This window comes from Sparus aurata, chromosome 10 (genome assembly GCF_900880675.1).
Source record: "Sparus aurata chromosome 10, fSpaAur1.1, whole genome shotgun sequence".
In the NCBI taxonomy this organism is placed as follows: domain Eukaryota; kingdom Metazoa; phylum Chordata; class Actinopteri; order Spariformes; family Sparidae; genus Sparus; species Sparus aurata.
Genome location: NC_044196.1, coordinates 6,439,441 through 6,457,315, shown reverse-complemented (window position 1 = coordinate 6,457,315; position 17,875 = coordinate 6,439,441). Strand labels below are relative to the sequence as shown.

Sequence of the window (17,875 nt, the reverse complement as noted above, 5' to 3'; positions counted from 1 at the left end):
GCTGCTCTTGTTTCCTCACATTAATGACATGTTCCACATGAACACAGTGAACATCCTGATCATGTTTCTAGCAGCTGACCACAGATCAGAGCCCCTCCCCACCTCCCCTCCGTTCACACAGTGCAGTGAGTCCTGCAGGAGACAAACAGGTGTGGACACGTTTTCATGGTTACACACTGAGTACTGTATGTGTTCAGAGGCTGCAGGTAAGATCACTTTCATCTTCACCTTTTACTCACATGGTGAATGTGATGCGATATCATATCTGTACATGTGATATTGTGCCAGTGATAATGTGGTGACTTGTCATGATGGAAAGTGAAAGTAAAGTGAGACTGAGTGTAAAGACGCAGTGAAGGACTCTAAGTGAGCTCTGTCTCTTATCTAACTGTACAAGTGTTGGACAGTAAAGTCAAAGTCACGTTTGGATTCACACACCAGCCTCGTTCCAGTTGAATTCACCTGCTGACATGAAGGTGACATGTGAGTGAACGACCAGCAGAGGGTGTGTGACACCCTGCAGCTGTCACACACAGTGACAGTGTGTGACAGCTGCAGGTCAGCTGCCACACTGAGGAGGGTTATGGATATTTATATCATACAGCTGATGATTGTGATGTGAAAACTGCAGCTGAATGTTTACTTTGTATATCTGAAGGTTTTAAATTGTATTAGAAGAAAAATGAAAAAGGTATTACACTCCTCTGTTGAATAATCTCTATGAATAATAAACTTTATTTCTATGTTTTTAGGAACAGAGGAAGGAAGACGATATTACAGAATAAACAGTCGGCAGTCAAGACTAACACAAGGAAGAGTCGTCTGAGGTGAAGTTAGAACAAGATGACAGAACAGAAAATGTAAAAACATAACAACTCAATATGATTAACTAGAAGTAACAGGAATAACAGTAACACAACAGGAATGATCACAGAAAAAAAGGGAAAGAAGGAATAAATAAATAACAGGAATCAATAAAAGAATGAAAGCAACAAAGGACAATTAGAACCGTAATGGTGATATCTAAAAGCAAATGTCATTCATTCACTCATGTCAGGCGGGGGGTTAAAGGGAAGACTATGGAAAAGGGGAAGGTGGACCCAAATGCAGTTACGGACGAGAGGCAAGGATATGGGGAAACAAAAGGCGAGCTTTATTTAAAAGTTGAACACAAAAACAGAAGCAGGCAAAACGGGGGGGCAAGAGGCAAAGTAGCAACCAAAAACAGCAAGACAAAGTACAAACCAAATAGCACAAAGTTCAAATCAAAAATGCAAAATGCAAAACTCAAATCCAAAACACATACCGTGGGGAACAAGGAACAGACAGGAGCAGGCACATGAATGGGAACATGGGCGCGACAGAGGCTGACAATTACAATGACCAGACAAGGAGTGAAGGGAACACAGAGACTAAATACACAGACACTGATGACAAGACGAGGAACAGGTGAGGTGGACCAACAGGTGAAATAACGAAGGGGAGGAGCACATGAGAACATGAAGGGAACAAAGCAATAGACAGAGGGAGCCAGAGGGAACACAGGAAAATACACAGGAGAACTTAAAGGACACATGAGGGCATGGAAAAACAAAAGACACAAGACAAGATACAAAGACATGGAAAACAAATACATGAACCCACAAGACAACACCAGACAAGAACAACAAACAGATCTACAGACATGACAACTCAACCTTTATCTAAATCTCGTAAAAGATTGATAAGGTAGGGGGTGCCTGGTTGTGGAGGGCTTTGTGAGTGAGGAGGAGTATTTTGAATTGAATCCACTGAGGGATGGGGAGCCAGTGGAGTTTCTGGAGGACAGGGGTGATGTGGTCACGGGTGTGGTTGAGGGTGAGCAGGCGGGCAGCAGAGTTCTGGACGTATTGAAGTTTATTGAGGAGTTTGGATGGTGTGCCAAAGAGGATGCTGTTGCAGTAGTCAATTCTGGAAGTGATGAAGGTGTGGATCAGGGTTTCTGTAGCAGAGAAGGAGAGTGATGGACGGAGACGGGCTATGTTTTTGAGGTGGAAGGAAGCAGTTTTGGTGATTTGATACATGTGTTGTTGAAAAGAGAGATTGTTGTCAAAAATGACTCCGAGGTTGCGACTGTGTGGGGAGGTGGAGAGGGTGGTGGTGTCTGTGGTGAGGCAGAAGTTGTTAGTGTTTTTGATGAGGGATTTGGGGCCGATGATGTTTAAGTCTGATTTGTCTCAAAACAACAATACAACAATAAATGACAGCACAAAGTTAAAAGCACAAGCAACATATGAATAAGTCAAACTTGTTAAAGTAGTAAAGTTAGTATCAACCTGACAAAACAGGTGTTAAGTGAGTTTGTTTTAGCTGTTGAAAAGCCGGACCATTCATGTGAATTATAACTATTTCTGTGTCGTCATTCTGATAAACTTTTCCTTTTGTTTTATTTCTACTTTCAGAACTCCAGGATGATTCATGTGAGACTCAGTCCGACACTGAACTTTCAGTTTGGTGCCTTCACTGTCCTGGTGCTCCTGATATGTTCATGTAAAAGTGAATTTATTATTTCTGATGTTGCCGTCTTAAACAGGTGTAATCTGCATTTAATGCAGAAATTAAAATAAAAAGCTTGTTTTCTTTTCAGGTCAGACTCATGTCATCGGTCCGACTCGGCCAATCGCGGCAACAGTCGGTGAGGATGTCATTCTGCAGAGCTTCCTGGACCCTGTCATGGATGCTTTTGGTATGACAGTGGAGTGGACGAGACCCGCCATGAACCCCAGTTTTGTCTATGTGTGGCGTGACGGAGTGGAACTGGAGAGTAAAAAACATCCACTGTACGAGGGAAGAACATCAGTGTTCACTGAGGAACTGAAGCGGGGAAACATTTCACTGAAACTCTCCAGAGTGAGAATATCTGATGAGGGACGTTACAGATGTTTCATTCCAGCTCTGGACAAAGACCATGTTGTTCAGCTCGTTGTAGGTGAGAGGAGATATCTTGCTCTTGCTGAATTTTCATATAAAAACTACTACAGATGGTTGATGGTGGCTACCCTGAGCGGCTGATGTGTTTCGGAGATCACCTGGCTTCAAGCTGTGTGCTGGTGGCCAAACACACAGCAGTTGAACCAATCAGCATCCTTTGAGAAACTAATGGAAGCTTCAGACTTGGTGTAAATGTGTCTCTGTCACGTCACCTGACTTCCTCTGTTGCTGCCATCATCATTGCTATGACCACTAGAGGTCACCCCAGAACATAAACATGACTGTAGGTTGTTCTTGTCTGGTCTTCAGGTGCTGCCTCCTCACCTGTTGTCCAGAAAACCAAAGACAGCAGTGGATTAGTTCTACAGTGTGAGTCTACAGGCTGGTATCCAGAACCTGAGATGTTCTGGCTGGACGGTGAGGGAAACCTCCTCTCTGCTGGACCTACAGAGACAGTCAGAGGTCCTGATGACCTCTATACTGTCAGCAGCAGAGTGACTGTGGAGAAGAGACACAGCAACAGCTTCACCTGTAGAGTCCAACAGAACAGCACCAACCAGATCAGAGAGACACAGATACATGTTCCAGGTAGAGAATAAAGTGTTCATGAACTGTCTCTGCTACAGATAACTGTGATCAGGGACGTGCACATGATTATAGAGGGGCAGGGGCTCAAAGTCAGAAAAGGGCAGTACGTGCGCGCACCAACATTTTTTTCAGGCCTTAATAACACAATATGTGGATTAATTAATGTAAAATTAATAAACAGAGTACTTATAGAAAGCTAACTACTTAGCTATGTATCCTGTGTAGCTATGAGTGATATGTGACTGCCATTTCTTTTGTGTCAACAAATTATTGTCAACATGAGTTTATTCACATCATCATAATACTGAGTTTTGGAAGGCATGCAATTCTGCTGCAATTCTTAAAAAGCAATACAACACTGTTTTGTTATCAGGCTATTTATTGGAGGGCAAGTGCAAACTAGAAATACAGGCTACACATCTAAACATGTGACACAACCAAGAAATGACTACTGTGACTGTTAGTAGAACAACAATGTTTATAACAGCAAAGTCACAGACAACTCAGTATCTGGAAGAAGATTAAGATTTGTGGCAGATAAACAGCCGATACAGACAGCTGATTATTCTGTCCCAATTCTCTCACTTGCTCTGAGAACACTTGCTATGAGTTCCCTCCACAGTAAAGTCCCCTCAATGAGGGAAGTGCAAGGGAAGATTTTCCCTTAAGAAATGGGACACCACTAGTATGCTAACTGACGTAGCGAACATGTTCCCTACGTCATGCGCATCATGGACGTCTGATTTCATTGGGACGTCCGACCCAATATGTGTCCACAGCGTTTCTGTAACTTTTGCGAGTTTTCGCTTCTGAATCTGAACATGTAACTCAGGTTTCTCTGTACTCATTACGCCTTGTTATCAAGAATATTTGAAGCCTGGATAAGCACGAAACATCTGCTTGTATACACCCAGACACACACCATGGGCAGACTCTTGCGAAGCACTCGGCATATTTACGAATGTCGTCAAATAACGATTTTCAAACTATAACTTAACAGTCCATTGCATATACAACTAACTAACATATTCCAACACGTTTCAGATTTTTTTACAGTGGTATTTGCGAATATATACTTCCATTTGTAATTGTCGTTTGCACCAGTGCCGCCATCTTGCTCCAGAAAATTGCTGTTGGCTGAGTGCGCAAGGCATTATGGGATACTCGCTTGCCCGCAAGCCTGGTCCAGAGCTGACTTGGTGGCGAGGGGCATTTTTAGGGGAGGATAGGCACTTCCCCTTGCTCCCTAAAGTGTTGCGACACCCTACCCCCCTCACGGGAACGCACAAAATCTAGGGCAAGGGCTCAAATCAAGGGCCAGGGTTTGAATTGGGACAGGCACTCTCATTAACAAGCAGTTAGCTTAACAAGCACAAATGGACGCTCTTCTGAAATATGACTCATATTTAAGCACGTTGAATAAGTGGAGGTGACTTGTTGCCCCCACAAGGAAGTTATGTTCATGGATTTATAACTCACAAAGGTTCAAGTTGCTCCACTGTCACGTCTCATCTACGTGCATGGTGGAGTTCTCAGTCTCTCTTTGTCTTCAAAATAAGAGCTTTACATTGTATCCCATTGGTGTTTAGAACTGGGTTCTTAGCGGAGGGCTTGTAATTTGAAAGTAGTGACCGTTCGTAGAGAAAAAGAGAGCGGAGCAGCGGACAGAGAAGAGGCTCAACACACTCACACATGACATCATATTACGAGGAAATTCGTACGGTAGATAACAGTGGTGTTTTTATACCACCTTTTTTTTTTTTTACATCCCTTTGCACAACAGGATTTTATTTATTCATTAAAAAACACACAAAAAGGGCACTTTATAATGTTATGTGTGCACGTGCCTGACTGTGATTGTACCTCACATGTTTCTGTTCTGTGTTTTTTTTTAATTTCAGATGATTTCTTTGAAGTCCAGTCCAGTTCTTCTTCTACTACATTTATTTTGTCTGTTAGTTTGGCTGTTTGCATCCTGGTCTTTCTGATTCTTGGATTTCTTGTGTGGAAATTCAGTAAGTTAGTAATTAATGGAAGCTCTTTCTAAATGTCTGACACATTTTGTACAGAATAGTGAAATGAAAATACTATCAGTACATATATATATATATATATATATATATATATATATATATATATATATATATATATATATATATGTTAGGGCTGAACGATATGGATTCTTTGAAGTCCAGTCCAGTTCTTCTACTACTACATTTATTTTGTCTGTTAGTTTGGCTGTTTGCATCCTGGTTGTTCTGATTCTTGGCTTTTTTGTGTGGAGACTAAAGAGAACCAGTGAGTCACAGTTAACTATATTTATTTGTCAATGTCAAAATACGCAAGTTTTATGTGGAAAAGTGATGTGATTTGTGTTATTGTCTTATTATGATCTTTCTTTTGAACAACATATCCATATTCCACTGGTTACAGTGTTGATAAATGGTAGTTCGTCTATGTTTAATTCAATCAGTCAAACTGCCACAAGTCTTTACTTTATAACATGATTTTAGACTGACTGCCTCTTTTGCTGTGAAACATTCCCAAGTCAAGTAAATGTCTTTTATGCTTTAATCTTACTGACTTTATTTGTACTCAGAGACCAAGAAGAGCCACAGGGATGAAACTGATGAAAGAGAGAAGAGCCAAGAGGGTGAGGTGCTCATGGCAGAGGTAAGGAAGCCAATGGAGGCAAGGCAAGCAAAAATAAAAAGCAATAGTCAGAAAAACAGTTATAAGTAAGTGGGATACAATATATTTACAACCAGAAACAGGATCTGCAGCAACTATGACAGCGCAAACTTGAATTGATGTTGGGACGTTCAGACATTCAGTATATTTGGTCATATTTTAATACAGAGCCTCGTTTCTCTTTTAAATAAGGCACACTTCAGGCAGACAGAGGGATTAGGATAAAAGTAAATCAGTGGAGATTGATTGCTTGTTCTCTTGTATTTGACAGTAACCATCTTTTGGTGTCAGGGTTCTTGAAATGGCTGAAGACAAAACTAGGACCTGAAATGAAAAAATGTGTTTCCTGTCACCAGCATGAACCACTGCAGACTCTCTCAAACTATAACACAACATTCAACTTCCAAATATCTCTACCTGTGTTATATTGATAGCTGAAAGAACAGAGTGAAGTGAGTTGCTGTGTCTCTGATGGTTTTGGTCCAGTAAAGAGGATTCACAGTCAATATGTGAAAGTCCAGTTTTGAGTGTGCAGGACTGCTGTAGAGTGAAAATCACAGTTCACCTGAATCATTTTGTTCAATTCAGTTCAAAGATTCTTGGTCACACAAAGCTCAGAGAGTAAAAACCTTCATGGAGCTGGTTCACTGGCTCTGGGACCAGAGGTGGAGACAGAGACAGTCCAGACAGGGTGGTGGCTTTAGGACACACTTCTTTGTGTAGTCTAGTCTGAGGTATGATGTGGGCTGGTGGATGTGATGAGGTCAGGACATGATGTCTTTATTCACTGACACACTTGTTGACTGTGACTCCATCATGGGAGAAATGAAATCAGTGGGTAAACGTTGCCTTTGCTGATGGAAAAAGAGTGAAAACCCAAACGAGACAAACTGGTTTTCATTCCGTCAGTTTTACTGGTCAAACCGAATAAAATAAAATGATTAAAATAATACTAAACTAAAATAAATTGAAGAAAAACAGATATTGTATGAAATGTGACAGTATACATAAAAAGCCTTTTTTTAAGAAACAAACACAATTCTCAACTCTCCTGTCCTCAATTATTGCCTGTTCTTCTCTTTCAGTCCAAGTTAAATAAGGAGCAGCCGAGCAGAGAGGAAGCTGAGAACAGAGTTCAGATCCTGGACGAGGAGCAGCAGGAGAAGATCAGGGAGGTTTGGATTTATATTCTTCACACAACTTTTATTTTCAGCCTCCTACCTGATTCATTTTAATCCTCCTTCAAATCTGTCAAAATGAGACCATGATGGTTTTCATCACTGTGAATGTACCACAGAAAACAACAATAGAAATATTTTATTCTATAAACCATCAGTTAAACAGACTGAAGTTCTGGTCCAGACTGACAGCAGAAGGACTGGAGGAACACTGTCTTTACAGATGATCACATGTTCATTTATTCTCTTCATCATTAAACTCAAATGGAGAATGAATCAGAGCTTCACATTGGCCTCATTTGTCCTCAGTTCTTAAATGTCTCACAGCTGCACTTTTGTCTTCACAATTTTCTACTTTAATATTTGTTCAGTTTATGATAAAAGTGAAAAGACAAATATCACAACAGGTGTGCAGATAAATCAGGTCGTGTCCAAAGCAGGAAGGAAGTCCAAAACCAGAATGTTGATGAAGGTTCTCAGTCATCTGGTGCTGTATCGTAGGCAACTGGACCAAAACCAGAACAGAATGTTGTGTTCAAGATCAGGACCAAACCAAAGAAGGAAGAACAGTTTTAGTTTGCTTTTGTTTTTCTCTGTTTGTTGTTGAGAGAAAAATAAAACGCTCAGTTCTTAATTGAGGAGGATCAGCTGATATGGAATATATAAAGTGGTTTATAATGAAGGTGTAATTCATTGTGTGCACATTAACATATAGTTACACATTATCACTGGTGGCTCCAGTTGGACACAGATGGATTGTTTCCCTCCTCTTTCAAAGCGTCTGTCTTCTGTGGACAACATGTTGACATTGTTGTCCTCAGAGGAAGGATTGTTCTCCTTCAGAGGAAGTGGACAGCAGAGTCTGGACCTGAGGAGCTGCTCCTCCTGTGTTGATCCACACATTCTCACTACTGATCCATGACCATACATTACATCTTTACAATCACAAGTTAGTTTACACCAACACCACAATATTATCTGAACAATACAACAATATCAGATGTAGTTTTCAGCAGTTTCAGAGCAGAATGTATAAAGAGCCACTGTTCACCACCTTTAATAAGAGAGACGCTCTCTCTTCTTCTGTCGACTCTCAGCTTGATGGACTGATATATTAGGAAGAGCGACATAAGCTGCAGACTGACATAACAGATGTTCGTCTCTTACTGATGATGATTTTTTGGTTCAATCAAAGATTTTCCACCATTTCACAGTTTTTAGCTTAAAATCAAATATTTAAGTATTTATTTTATACCAGCATTAACTTTTCACATGTGTAATTCTCATCAGAATCAAGAAGCACCATGAACATTAGCACATTTAAATGAATAACAGCATTTAACTTATGATATAGTTAAATACTCATCAGAATCATGAACATGTTAAAGATGTTTCCTGTAGTGAAAAGTGCTCCTGTAGTCCTCCTGTAGAGTTTACAGGGTAAATCTACTCATTCAGTGATGAGCTGAGAGAACTGAATGAGTGTCTCTTCATCTCTCCTCCATTACAGCTGCAGAAGCTGCAGGAGGAGAAGAAGAAGTCAGAGAGAGCTGAATGATCAGGTGATCAGAATCACTGAGCTTCATGTTTCCTCCCTCTTCAGACTTGTTGTATCTTCTTCATACTGGTCGTGTAGAACCAGATGATCAAACTGATCACTGTAAACAAACAGTTTCATGTTGAATCTGTTGATAACATGAAGATGATAAAGATCAGACTTTGTTGATGGACTTTTTCATGATAAACAAGTTTTGTGAAATCCTTCTGTCATGAATGACTTATTATACATCATGTTTTAGTTTAACAGTCTTATTTTCTAATTACATGTTGATGTCATCAGTGCAGCTGTGTTTATATATGTACAGTATAAATGTGCTCACAGAGCAAACAGGCTTAACCTGAGCCACACTATGTGCACATTAAACAGTAATACATCACAACCTGCAGCCAATCAGAACTCAGTTTTCATTCAGACCAGGATATCATGTGAACTAAATTACTGACTAAACATGACGAAACATCTCTCATCTCTCTGCATCAGTTAGTGCTCTTTACAAATGAACAGGTGTGGACAGACCTGAATTTTGTCCTCTAGAGGATTTCAAACCTCACTCCATCCTTTCTTGTGAATGACTGAGTCTTTGTAGAATGTAGGAGGCTCCTTTCATACTAAATCATGATTCTCTCACCTGTTACCACTCAACCTGTGAAGGATCCAAACAGGGCAAAACTTCTTCTGTTGCTGTGATCCCAACATGTTTGAAATCTGCTGCTGACATCAAATTCAAAATAAACAGAAGTTGATGAGAGTGTAAAACATTGTTGTCTTTGTGCTGTTTGTAATTGAGTTAATGTCACAAAGGATTATAAAGTCAGTCAGCAGTGAAACAGTTCAGCTTCTGTCAGTCCGTCACTTCCTGCTGTAAGATCAACATCCATCTGTCTGTTTGTTGTCTAGAGAAATCACACACACACACACACACACACACACACACACACACACACACACACACACACACACAGGGATATGAGCAACATATTGATATAAGTTGATTGATCTTTGATAACTGATCTGTGTGTGTTGTCTCCCAGAAACAGAACAGCAGCTCGTTCAGTCAGAACTCAACCAGAAAACCTGCAGTTGTCTTTAGGGTCGACCCACGTGGCAAATATATCCAGCTCAGAAACAGATCCACTGAGGTAAAGTTGTTCATGTGTGTAGAACAATTTATGAGTTTCATATCAGATGTAACAATATTGTAACCAAGTGTATGAGGAATATTTCACATGTGTTCAAACCAACATGAATCCATGTTCTCATGTTCACATAAAGAGTGAAATGTAATCATTTATAAACACCAGAGATTTAACACTCGCTCACATTCATTTGTTCTCTCATCTTTCTTTCTCTTCCTCCATCTGACAATCAATTTCCCTCCTGCAGGACCAACAGCTGGGAGGCTGGAACTTAAAGATACAGGTCAACAATGAAGAACCCATCAAACACACATTTGAGGACTCATTCAACCTCAAGGCTGAACAAGTTTTCACTGTGAGTCTTGATTTCTTGATAAATGTTGTTAAATTGACTTTCTCCTTTATTTCACGACTGTTGATGTGTTTCATTTGAATTAGAGTAAACTTAAGGAAATAATAATAATAATAATAATAATAATAATAATAATAATAATAATAATTCAGCTTGTATATCTGTGTCACAGGTGGGTTGCTGTGGTTATGACAAGACTTATCCTTGTGCTCAGCTGGTGTTGAAGGACCTGAAGTCCTGGAGCTCTAGAGACAACCTGCAGGTTTCCCTCATCAGCCATCCTGGAGAGATTCAATATAACTTAGATCGTATTTACTGAAAGATAATAATGAGTCCAGATGTGACAGCATTATGTCCTCCATATGAAGTGCGAGCGTCTCCTCTGTTAGAGATCAGAGCATCAGAGAAATGAAGCATCATAAACACAAAGATTCCCTCTGAGGGGAAACAGTGCTGAACTCCAGCAGACTGAAGACATGAAACATCTGGAACATCAGGACTCACATCTTCCTGCTTGGAATGCAGTAAATATGACATCACATCACTGTCTCACCTGGAAACAACACACAGTAACCTTTGTTATTCATATTCAATCACACATTATTACACTTTTCTCTTGTGACATATTAAACATATTCACTTGTTATACAGAATAAAAGAAAATCCGCAAGCTGAATATTTACATTCAACTTAGTTATGAAACAGCAAGTGTATCCAGGATCTTCTGAACAGTAAAGATATGTTTTATTATTGTTTTTCGCATTTCTAATTCAGTTTTAACTGTGTGTTTAGAATTCTGTCAGCCATGTTGGATTGTTCACCAGACTGTCAACTTCCTGTTTTTTTCTATTTGCTCTGAGTCATATTGTGTTCTTTGATGATTTATTGATGATCACCACATCTTTTTTGTTTACACATTTTATGTTCAAACAAAACAAATATGATTCTGTGTATTATCTGAACTTCATTAATACCAAGAAAGATATTTTAATACAATTGAGTTGAAGGATGGCTGCTGCTCCTTTTAAGTGAATGATCATAAATGTTACGATCCGTCCAAGATAGTAGTTTCTCCCGGTATTGTCTTGTGTTATTTACATCTCCTCTCACTTCAGATCCACTCTCCCTGCTCGTGTGGTTTCACCCTCCTCACTGATTGCTTTCCCTGCCCTGATTACTTTCACCTGGGTTCCCTGTGTGTGTTTTTAGTTCCAGGTTTCCCCCTGTCTGTTGCCAGTTCGTCTTTTGTCGTTGCACATAGTGTTCCAGCCTTTGTCGATTCCTAGCCTTATCTAGTTTTTCTGGTTTGGACTTTTCTGTGAGCTTTCTGACTTCACCTCTGCCTGACCCATGCTGGATTTGTTTGCCCCGCTGCCTGATCTTCTGTGTAACGAACCCTGACTTCAGTAAACTTTGTTACCTGATCTATTCTGTCTCAGTCGTGCTTTTGAGTCCTCACAGTCGTGTATCTAAGGCGTGATGATAAATGTCAGTGAACATCACTGGATTTTATGGTGCACTGCTACCACAGTTGTATGTATGTATATATATATATATATATATATATATATATATATATATATCATTAAAGCCCTTCTTAAAAAAAAACACAAAAAACAGGGGCTGTAAAATGTCAGTTTGAAGAAAAGAAAGTTATGTTAAATATTTATGTTCCTGTTTGTATCCTTGTGTCCTTATTTTTAGAGAAACGTTCACTGACTTCATAATAACTTATCAAAACTCTTATTGGAAGTTTGCTGACTTTATTTATTTTGTAACCCACTTGGCCCCAGTTGCCAAGTTTAAAGGCTGGATCTGAGTGTCTCTGTTCTAAGAGGAGACTGGTGCATGATGAAACACTGAAGTACAGATACTTTAACAATAACTCACACCAACAACCAAGTACTTTTGTGTTAAACTGTAGTGTATTATTTGCTCTCATTTTATTTCCTGCCTGTAGAACAATAACTGTTCATATGTTTCATTCAGTTATGGCAACACACCTCTATTTTGTTACAGGAATCATTCAGGTTATACACCTGTTGGACTTAAACCATTTAAACCACTGTAGCCAATTCAATGATGCAACAGATGTAGCATATCTGGCTTTATGGCTCAAACCCAGTGTACTTCAAACACTTATGAAATGCTGTGATTCAACCAACAACAAACATAACAAAGATGTCAGAATGAATTGTCTGTCAATAAAAACAAATAAACACACAAGTGTGTTCCAATATCAAGTCAGTCTTTAGGTGAATCAGACACCTTCATAAATCCTTTTGTTTGAGTGAAATGGAGTTCCTACCACCACCCTTAGTAGAGAAAACTGTCCCTCCTGATTTCCACAAGGATGGAAGGGGATGAAGCAGGCGGGAGTAATGTGAATGGAGGATGAAGATGAAGAGGAGATGGAGATGATGAGGAGATGGAGATGATGAGGAGATGGAGATGATGAGGAGATGGAGATGATGGGTGAAGATCAGGAGGCGACTCCAGCAGCACAGCTCTTTCCGGGGAACTGAGACTGTGATTCATCTCCTGACATGAATGACTTATTATACATCATGTTTTAGTTTAACAGTCTTATTTTCTAATTACATGTTGATGTCATCAGTTCAGCTGTTTTTATATATGTACAGTATAAATGTGCTCACAGAGCAAACAGGCTTAACCTGAGCCACACTATGTGCACATTCAACAGTAATACATCACAACCTACAAAACAGATATTGCATGTTTGAAATGTGCTAGTGTTCATATAAAAGCCTTTTTGTAGAAAAAAATAAATCTTTATTTTCTTGTAATTAATTTTTATCTGTTCTTAATAAAGAAATCATTATTTATTCATTATTCTTCTATTTCAGTCCAAGTGGTCGCTTGTTACCAAGAAAAGGTTCAAAGAGGAGAAGCAGAAGTTAAAGGAGGAGAAGCAGAAGTTAAAGGAGGAGAAGCAGAGGAGAGAGGAAGAAGTTCAGAGGAAGAACCAGGAGCTGCAGGAGAAGACTGACCAGGTTAATCACTTTAATTAATCACTATGAATGTACCACAGAAAACAATAGAAATATTTGATTTTATAAACCTTCAGTTAAACACAGTGAAGTTCAGGTCCAGACTGAGAGCAGAAGGACTGGAGGAACACTGTCTTTACAGATAATCACATGTTCATTTATTCTCTTCATCGATAAATTCAAATGCAGAATGAATCAGAGCTTTACACTGGACTGATTGTGTCTCTGATCTAGTCTTTCTCCATGTCTCTCTTTAACTCCCAGATGAAACCATCAGGAAGCTCCAACAGGAGAGACGAGATAAAGAGGAAGCTCAGAGTGAAGTGAGGATGCTGAATGATCAGCTGGAGTCCAAGAACAAAGAGGTGAATGTGATCATTATTAACTTTATGAATTCAGATGACTTGTCCACTCAACTCTTTGTCTCTTCCACATGTTATTCTGATTTGTCTCCAGCCTCGTTTGTCCTCACTTCTTAAATGTCTCACAGCTTTAACATTTGTTCAGTTCAGATAAATCAGGTCGTGTCCAAAGCAGGAAGGAAGTTCAAAACCAGAATGTTGATGAAGGTTCTCAGTCATCCAGGTCATGGTTAGACACTGTTAAAGTAAGTATACGATAATTCAGAACTGGAGAAAGGAGCTGGGAGTCAGCTCAAAAGTTCCTAAAAAAAAAAAAAAAACGACAGTATTTTGCTAACCTAATCAGTCTCCGATCATTTGCTGATGGTACACCTGCAGCAGCTATGCTTTAATCCAATATATGTTGTTTTAGGAGTCACTGGCTAACAGTCTATATAATCTTTTAGTGGATCATACAATACAACAAAGTGCTATTTCCTGTGTGGAGGGAGAGCCACAGATCATCGGTGTAGCTTCACCTGCAGCATGCATACTGACCACCGTGCTGCTGCAGATGCACTGACATCACTTCTCATTGTTGCAGTTTTTCAGAAATAAATCTCCACACTGAGATTGACCAGAGTGTTTGTAGAGGTGGTCAAACATCTGGAAGAGATGTTCACAATTTACATCCCTCGTCAGAAAGTCGGAAAGGATTTTTTAATTATATATTTTATCAAATTCTGCTGCTTCAAATAAAATCCTGCAGGATTCACATGAGTGCCCTTTAAAATATAATGAGGCTTCATATCTCACTGAGTTAGTCTGACTGTTCAGGACAAACATAGCAATCATGAAACAGACAGTACAAGAAGAAGAAGAAGAAGAAGAAGAAGAAGAAAAAGAATCTCTCAGATGTTTCATAAATCATCACTGATGACATTACAGTGTGATATCAGATGTCTCTCTCTCTCTCTGTAATCTGCTGTGTTGAAGCTGCTCTTGTTTCCTCACATTACTGACATGTTCCACATGAACACAGTAAACAGCCTGATCATGTTTCTAGCAGCTGACCCCAGATCAGAGCCCCTCCCCACCTCCCCTCCGTTCACACAGTGCAGTGAGTCCTGCAGGAGACAAACAGGTCCTGGACACGTTTTCATGGTTACACACTGAGTACTGTATGTGTTCAGAGGCTGCAGGTAAGATCACTTTCATCTTCACCTTTTACTACCATGGTGAATGTGATGTGGTATTATCAGGCGATATTGTGCCTGTGATGATGTGATGACTTGTCATGATGGAAAGTGAAAGTAAAGTGAGACTGAGTGTAAAGACGCAGTGAAGGACTCTGAGTGAGCTCTGTCTCTTATCTAACTGTACAAGTGTTGGACAGTAAAGTCAAAGTCACGTTTGGATTCACACACCAGCCTTGTTCCAGTTGAATTCACCTGCTGACATGAAGGTGACATGTGAGTGAACAACCAGCAGAGGGCGCTGCAGGTCAGCTGTCACTCACTCAGGAGGGAAGTGGATATTATTTATTTTTTATTGTCTTTGTTTTCACACTGATATGTTGGTTTTTGAGTTGGTTTCAATAAATCATGATTTCCTTGCTTTAACTTCTTGTGTCCTCTCCTATTATTTGTAATTTCTTTGAGCCGACTGTGACAATTTCTACAGGACTCCAAACTAAACCTTTGAGAAGTCAACACACAGTATATTTCTATGTTATCATTTGTCATTCATCAAGTTTTCACACCACTTATTTTCCAATTTTTCTTTGATTTTTAAATACAGGATGCTTCCAGTGACGCTCAGACGCTCCCTGATCTTTCAGTTTGGTGCCTTCACTGTCCTGGTGGTCCTGATACACTCATGTGGAGGTAAATATGACACATTGATGTTAACAGTAAATGTTTAGATATTGTTAATCCATCCATTTTGCTGCACATAAAACAATCAAACACTTGTTTCTTTTCAGGTGAGCATCATGTGAGCTGCCCATCTGAGGCAATAGTGGCAACAGTTGGTGAGGACATCGTTCTGCCAGCTTACCTGGAACCTGCCACCAATGCTTTGAGAGTGACTGTAGAGTGGACGAGACCCGACCTGAGCCCCAGATATGTTCATGTGCTGCGTCAAGGTGTTAAACTGACGGGTAACCATCCGTCTTATGATGGAAGAACATCGCTGTTCAGTGATGAACTGAAGCTCGGAAACATTTCATTGAAACTCTCCAGAGTGAGAATATCTGATGAGGGACCATACAGATGCTTCATTCCAGAAATGGAGATAAGCTGTATTATTCAGCTTATTGTAGGTGAGAGGAGATATTTTGTGTTCAAAGTGAGTTTTAACTTTAATTTGTAAAGGAAATGGTAAAGCTAATAACTTAATCTCTCTATTGTTGGAAGATGAACAAGTTGTGACCCCAAGATAAGCGTCATGTTTTTTTTCTGTTGTCCTGCTACAGAATAAACTTTGGGCCAATCATACGCCATCCTGATGGCATTGCATGATGGATAAGTGTCTTCCTGTATTCCTCAGCATTGAGGACACCATTAATCCACCAAATCTCAAACTCCTTTTTTTAGAAATGCAGCCCCAAACGTGTAAAGAACCTGAACCTTGCTTCACTGTTGCATTCAGACACTCATAATTGTACCGCTCTCCAGGCCTTTGGTGAACAAACTGCCTTCTGCCCTTGCTGATGCATATAACTACCTTGTGTGTTGTTGCTTTTCTCAGTCTTACCATGGTGTATACTAACAACAAATATTGATTTGATTTAGATTTTTCTTTTGTTTGCTCACTTGTGAATTGGTAAAAAAAAAAAGAAAGGTATTTATATTTGTGAAAGTATTTTTAGTTCACAGTATTTTCCAACACTTGCCTTAAACTATTGCATATTAAATATATTTCAGCTCCAAAAGATTGAGCAGGTATTTGAGCTTTCACGTTGAAGATTGTTCCCACAGTTGGTAGTAACCAATATCAGTGACACCACTGTTAAAAACCTGGCAGTAAGACATCACCTTCACCCAGGCCAGTAGCATCTCTCTGTAGAATAAGCCAAATAAAATTTAGTTCATGTGATATGAGGTCAAATATTTCAGTCACAATAACTCAAATGGACAACCAAAATATACCAAAAAAGTAAACCAAATCATCAAACAAACGTAGCAAATATAACAGAGACTTAACTGAAGGAGGGGTGAGCACAAGTTCACTCCAACAGAACAATGTTGGTAGTCAACCAAAATGAATGGTCTCGTCACCTGATGTCCAGATGACCGAGAACAGCAGCAGAGTGGTTCTACAGTGTATATGATTCAGTGCTAATGTAGCGGTATATACAGTATGCCTCAATAACAGTCATACATTTAGATTTACTTTTTGCTCCTCATCAGGTGCGGCCTCCTCACCATCCATCAACCTATCTGGGCTGGACCAAAACAAAGGAGGAGTGGTTCTACAGTGTGAGTCTACAGGCTGGTATCCAGAACCTGAGGTGTTCTGGCTGGACGGTGAGGGAAACCTCCTCTCTGCTGGACCTACAGAGACAGTCAGAGGTCCTGATGACCTCTATACTGTCAGCAGCAGAGTGACTGTGGAGAAGAGACACAGCAACAGCTTCACCTGTAGAGTCCAACAGAATCACATCAACCAGACCAGAGAGGCAAAGATACATGTTCCAGGTACACGTTATTACTTTCATGATGTGATCACTGTTTTCGTTTCAAATACCTGAAGTCCCATTTTCTTTAACTGCCATGTTATTCTGTGTTATCATTTCAGAGGATTTCTTTGAGGTTCAATCGAGTTTCTTTTTAATCGCAACTGGTTTGTCTGTTAGTTTGGCTGTTTGCATCCTGGTTATTCTGATTCTTGGCCTTATTGTGTGGAGACAAAACAAAACAAGTAAGTCGTGAGTGAACTGTTCTTATTTGTCAATGTCAAGCTACACAAGTTTTATGTGGGAAAGTGATGTGATTTGTGTAAATGATCTTTCTTTTGAACAACATATCCATATTACACTGGTTA

At 39.7% G+C, this 17,875-nt stretch overlaps 2 protein-coding genes across 2 annotated transcripts in view; both read left to right on the top strand.

Annotated features, from left to right (window-relative positions):
• The first annotated feature begins 103 nt into the window (after positions 1–103).
• On the top strand, positions 104–11,845 carry LOC115589802 (butyrophilin subfamily 3 member A2-like). Its single transcript, XM_030430961.1, has 10 exons — positions 104–206; positions 2,442–2,529; positions 2,627–2,968; positions 3,280–3,558; positions 5,460–5,573; positions 6,158–6,231; positions 7,335–7,424; positions 10,020–10,127; positions 10,372–10,479; positions 10,649–11,845. The coding sequence occupies exons 2-10, from the start codon at positions 2,451–2,453 to the stop codon at positions 10,793–10,795; spliced, it is 1,341 nt and encodes a 446-aa protein (XP_030286821.1). The 5' UTR covers positions 104–206; positions 2,442–2,450; the 3' UTR covers positions 10,796–11,845.
• A 3,137-nt stretch (positions 11,846–14,982) lies between these two features.
• Positions 14,983–17,875, top strand: part of LOC115589791 (butyrophilin subfamily 3 member A2-like) — a 51,448-nt gene continuing 48,555 nt past the window's right edge. The window contains exons 1-4 of the mRNA XM_030430947.1: positions 14,983–15,030; positions 15,629–15,714; positions 15,813–16,151; positions 17,242–17,529. Of these exons, the coding sequence (XP_030286807.1) occupies positions 15,630–15,714; positions 15,813–16,151; positions 17,242–17,529 (712 nt within the window). The 5' untranslated portion in view covers positions 14,983–15,030; position 15,629. The remainder of the gene's footprint in view (positions 15,031–15,628; positions 15,715–15,812; positions 16,152–17,241; positions 17,530–17,875) is intronic.